Here is a 6,000-nt window from a genome sequence, read left to right as displayed (position 1 = left end):
ATGAACTGCCAACTTTTAGGTTAGCAGCTAATTGCAAACCACTTGAGCCACCCAGGGACCCTAAGTGGGTCAGAAGACCCTGTAAGTGTAGCTGTTGGGAAGGTTCCTAGACTCCAACCTGGAAGGAATCCTTAAACCCAGATGCAAAACCTACGACCACACCTTCTCCCTGCTCTCTAAAACAACCTTTTCCAACTGGAATTGGGCTGAAGAAGAAAGGTTTATTCATTCATGAATAATGAATAGTTCCTCACTACCCCATCCTAATCCCCCAAATGTTTTAATATATCGTGTTTACAAAACATGACTACGAACTTCTCCAGAGGACCATGCACATGATATAAGATGATTTTTATTAGAGATCTTATATTACACATTCCCAAAAAGATAAAAAATCTTCCAAGAGAAAATATCAAAACCTGCTGATTCCAAGGTGAGCAACAGAATCAAAATGAAAGCAAAGATTTTGTTCCAGACAAAAGAATGTGGAAACATTTTGGCATTAAATATAACAAAGACATGGAAAGGTAATTACAAGGTTTTACAACACACTTCACAATGTTTTATTTTAACTAGTACTTGCAGAAAACAGGAATGCTGAGTTCTCAAAACACCACAGTTGTAACCCCAAATTAAAATTTCCAAAAAACATAAACAAGAGAAAGTAATACGCTACGTGGTCAACTGACATCCATGATAATTTATGTAATAAAACCAAAGCAAACAAATACACCAGCAAGATTATGGTAACTGTATGTTTTAGTGTGCACCAGAGACGCCAAATTATTTAGTTCTTGACCACAACTCAAAGAAAACGCATCCTCTCTTCATTTCCCTGATGATATATTCTAAAAATAACTTGAAAAAGCAGACACTTGCTGGTTAAAGAGACTTTCTGCTTTACCTGTGAACAGCTGGTGGCAACATACACGGGATAAGACTCCAAATGACACAGCACAGATCCATCTCAAACAAGCCGAAGTGGCAAAACCACTGTTATTGCATCAAGATTTTTTTTATTTCAGCTGATCAGAATTTACAAAACAATTAAGCATACCCACTTAACCACAAAACACAGCGACCTCCCATAGGAAGTTATGCATTTAAGACGCAATGGAAATACTGATCTTCTTCTTGGGATTTCCTTCTGGCAATCCTTACATGTGTAGACAGCCACAAAAAGGAAGCATTTTTCCTTTTTCTCTTTTTAGTTATCCACAAAAGACTAGGAAGGAAACTTACAGTACATGTTTATTGCATGAAATTACCCCCTTATAATATCTTCACCAGCAGTGGCATTGTTTCCTTAATTATTAAAGGCGAAAGGAGCGTATGAATTTAACATAACAATAATCTTAGGAACTGCACCTTGAGTGAAAATCCAGATGATGATCAGACTACATGACGAAACAAACAGAAATTAGGTTTTAATCTCTGATAAAGATGCTGGAATGACAAGAGGTAAATGGCCATTTAAAGTCAGATAATACTAATTAGTTAACACAGAGAATTTTCAAAACTGTACAGACACAAAAAAACCCTCTCCAGGCTAAAAGTGAACATTCTAAATGTTGCTAACGTTGCTTTTGTTTTAAAGTTAAGGAAATATTGATCCCAAATGAATTTTATTATAAGTACTGTAATGGCACATGGGCTTCTACAAGAACTTTGCATTCAGCACACACGACAGTTTGGAATTGGCTGAACAAAACACAGCCTTTAATAAACCACGATAAGCTACATATTAGTGGGTTTCAGCACGGGGTCTATTTAAAGCACTCTCACTTCAATATGGTTCACCACTGTAAAATGGGAACAGTGTCTGGATTTTGCATGTTACAAAACCCTTGCATCAAGTTGCAGGTTCCTTGGCAGCAGTATATTTTAATTAACAGTATTTCCTTCCTTGTTTTGTTTTCTGACCCCTCGGTACATTCAAACAGTCAAAATGTTTAGAGTAACATCAGCACAAATTTAATGAAACAGATCAGAATGTGGCCAGCATTGTCAGGCAAAAATTGTCCAACTGATGTATCATAGAAAGTATCCATTCCTCCCCCCATCCCCCAGCCTCCCCTTTCCCAAAGAGTAATATGGACACTAAAAGATTTAACAAGACTTATAAAAAAATAAGGCACATTTATTTTGATATGGTAATTTTAAAATAGAAAACCCCCTCTCAGAACACCTGTATTCAAATGAGCTGTGTAAAAAGACACCTGTGGTACCTAAAATAGGTTAATGGTACCTGTGGAATTGCTTCTTCAATTTCAGCGGCAATGGAATAAATTGCACCTATCCCACGTTGTCAAGTAATGAAAATATGCCTCTTTTTCTACTGCTGAATGAGTCAAAATCTGATACTCCTGGAAATACTTACAAAGGGCAGGAAGGGCAGGGTCAAGAGGTACATTAGAGAAAGTGTGGAAATCAACTATGTCTCTCTAAGCATTGATGATTGCACTTTTCCACATATTTCAACACACAAAATTTCTCACCTGTATGAATGACTGCAACCATTGTGGCCATTAGCTATTTACCCACCAGCTTTTATTCCCTTTCAGTCAAATGGGTATATTTATAAAATTAACGAAGGATCAGCAACACGAATACGAGATTCTCTTCACAACCCTCAACACAGACATGATTAGTTAGCATTTAACCTGAGATACAATCTGCTGAGAGGTTGTCTTTAGATAGTTCTTCCATTTGTTGCATCAAAGTATAACGATTGTGGCAGGGGTGGTAGTTCAAAAAATGAACTTAAAAAAAAAAAAATGGTTTATACCATGGCTTTTTTTTTTTTCTTTTTCCTCAGTGTATTGGGGAAAAAAAAAAAAAATCACAGAATTCATGTTCTCACAGTAGCCAGAAGCTCAAATAATGTGCTTCTTTATTGCACGTCAAACCAAGAAGAGACAAAAGCCAATGCTTCCCAATCCAAATGTGAAATCCAGATTCACATCAAACGGATTCGGAATGTGCTGATCTCCATGGGACTCAAGTTGATCTCGCTTATATTCCGAGCATCTGGAGGTGAATGCATCAAGGATAATGATGAAGGTGTGAGGCTTCCAACAGTAAACTTGTTAAAAAGTTTCTGTACTAACATCTAAAAAGTAAATGACAAAAAATTGGCATATTTAGATTAACCCTGAGCAGAAATTAGTATCACATCTATATATTCAGTAAAAAAGGTAGAAAAGAGTAAAACAAAATGCTTAGGTTGCCCCCCTTTTTTTCACTTATTAATTTCTATATCATTTTGCAACTTCTGTGTATACAACCATATTGTCTACTGTTCCAATTCTTTTTCATATTTTTTCTTGCCTTATTGCACTGGCCAGGATTTCCAACACAATGTTAAATGGACATGGTGATAGTGGGCATCTTTTACTCATAATTTCAGAGAGTGAGCTTTTGACATTTAACCATTAGATGAAACAATCATTACTCTAGCTCTTTTTTTTTTTTTGAACAGTTCCTACCCGGATGTATTTATTATATTTTCCCCCAATAACTTTTTTTTCCCATCATGCTAATAAATAGAAGAAAAGGGGTAGGGAATTATATAGGGCTCAAACATAACAACAATTGCGAGGATGGCACAGGTTGTGGCAGTGTTTCGTTCTGTTCTGTTGCACATAGGGTCGCTGAGTCAGAATCGACTTGACAGCACCCAGCAATAACAGCAACATAAATGCTTGAGCATATAGACTGTCTAGGAGGGAAGCATAAGAAACTGGTAATGGTGAGAGAATGACTTGTTTTGCATTCCTGTCTATATTGCTTGAAACCTGATCATAAGCAGGGGTTACTTTTTGAATTAAAAAAGGGCATCTATGGGCTGATGGCTCTCAAAATATTCCTGTTCTCTTTCGAGTTCCTGGGTGGTGCAAATGGTTAAGTGTTCAACTACTACCTGAAAAGTTGGTAGTTTGAATCCACCCAGAGGCACCTCGAAGAAAGGCTTTTGAAAGGTCCTATGAAGTACAGTTCTACTCTGCACATGTGAGGGTGTCATGAGTCAAAATTGACTCGACAGCAACTGGTTTGGTTTTTCTTCTTTTTCAGTCAATACTTACCTCTAACAACAGTGGTTCTTAACCCTTTTCTCCTGTTTCCAACAGACCTGGGAGTTAGGACGCCTGCTCATCACAAGAAAGGCTCTCTACGCCAGGGAATCCCAGCTCCAGAGGGGCTCTCTACGCTAGGGAATCCCAGCTCCAGAGGGCGAGGAGGTCATTTGGAATATACTCCCCTCACCGCAGTCCATTACCCTAATACGTCTCTCTGGATCATACAACCCCTTGAAGAATCAATATCTTAATGTTAAGAGTACAAATGCTCAAAGCTAAGTAATCTCAGATCATCAATAAAAAGGTAGAATATAAACACAATGAAAAAAAATGAAGTTATCAGTGCTTTCTTAGCACCTCCTCCATTCACAGTGGGGTAAAAGAATGGAGATGCTTACCTATCCAAGTAGATTTAGGTTCCCTATCAGATTTTTTCTTCTTTTCAGAGCCTGTGAACATACTCATTTGTAGGGTTGGAACTGACTCTCTTGAATCTTGACCTACAGGGTATCTGAGGGGTTTTGGAGGAGAGCTGGTCAGCTGAGTTGCCTCATAGGCAGACCTGCCTGCATGCTAGAACCAATCTGACTGCCTTCTCTGAATTACAGTCACTCTGAGCCAGGGGCAGAAGGCTGGAGGTTCATTTCCTTCCAAGGGAATCCTGATGGAACTGTCAGCAAGGCACCTTGAGCAGAAATAAAAAATGGGCAGCCTGCAAGCGGCGTCCAGCCTGAGGGTCTGTCGGCTCACGTGGAAATCTGGATGAATTAGAAGATCTAAACCTGCATTTCCCAGGAAGAAACAACTGCCTAAGTACATCGCCTCCCCGGCTGTGGTCGATTATACCGCTGGGCACAGTCTGAACACTCCCAATCACTCCCCTGTGGCTATATCCACCCCGGTCCGGTTCAGTTAGTACACAACTTGCTTTGGCCCCTGGAGGATGTGGGTTTGCCCTCCCTGAGTCAGGCTGTACTTGAGCGTGTGTGGCCCAGGGGCGGAGGAAATGTGAGGGACAGGGAGAAGAGGGTCTGCAGACTGGACATGGAAGGCCGGGAAAATGAGGACAGGATTGTCTTCATATGTGGGCCTGTTCAAGCTATGTATTTTGATGCTGACAAGGAAAGGAGACTGAGGCTGAGAAAGTGTTTCCTTAAGACAGGGAGACTGAGTTAATGCACAGGCTGTAAAGACGAAGTGAGACGCCGTCTAAAAACGCCATCTTACTGTCAGGATTATTTGCAGAATGTGTGAATTTCAAAGCACATTACCTCAACAAGCAAAAATCACCTTTCAACTTACCTTCCCCTGAGTTGTGGAACAAAGCAGTCCTGTGTCTCTGCTAGGGAACCGGCAATCAAACCCCTTCCTGTGGAGGATTAAGGCAGCCTCCTCCGAAGGCCCATGACCAACCTGCAAATGAGCAGAATGCCGACACACCACAGAAACATTAATGCAAATATTTACAGTACTTCACATGCTGTTGTCTTGATTTGATCATCCCCAAAACACAAACACGCATTTGATTTAGCAGTGAAGTCAGGCAAAGCCATTTGGCTCTCAGATTCCACATTCACTGCAGTCAGTCACCCTCCACACCCTTCTTCTGCCCCTCCGCCACACTGAAATCAGGTGATACGTTCCCAAGTTACTTACTAAGTAACTCATGTCTTGGTTTCCTCCCACAGTCAGTCCCTGAATGGATTTGGGTTTCCTTTTGTTTGCATACTATGTATTATTTTATCAAGGTTCTTTCAAATAAAGCACTTCATTTTTATTTTATTTTTTTAGTAATACATATCAGTTGAATGGAAGAAAGGCCTGACGATCTACTTCCAAAAAAGCAATCAATGAACGCCTTCTGAAGCGCAATGGCCCAATCCAGAGCTGATGACGGGGATGACTCGGGACCAGGCAGCCT

The 6,000-nt window shown here is 40.0% G+C and overlaps 1 protein-coding gene across 1 annotated transcript in view; it reads right to left on the bottom strand.

Moving 5' to 3' along the window:
* Positions 1-336: 336 nt before the first annotated feature.
* Positions 337-6,000, bottom strand: part of MAN2A1 (mannosidase alpha class 2A member 1) — a 183,476-nt gene continuing 177,812 nt past the window's right edge. Inside the window, exons 21-22 of the mRNA XM_003404736.4 lie at positions 5,382-5,492; positions 337-3,112 (exon numbers count right to left, since the gene is read on the bottom strand). Coding sequence (XP_003404784.2) covers positions 2,960-3,112; positions 5,382-5,492 — 264 coding nt within the window. The 3' untranslated portion in view covers positions 337-2,959. The remainder of the gene's footprint in view (positions 3,113-5,381; positions 5,493-6,000) is intronic.

Source organism: Loxodonta africana, chromosome 2, assembly GCF_030014295.1.
Source record: "Loxodonta africana isolate mLoxAfr1 chromosome 2, mLoxAfr1.hap2, whole genome shotgun sequence".
NCBI classification, from domain to species: Eukaryota; Metazoa; Chordata; class Mammalia; order Proboscidea; family Elephantidae; genus Loxodonta; species Loxodonta africana.
Note: the sequence above shows the minus strand (reverse complement) of the source record. Positions and strands in the feature narration are given on the sequence as shown.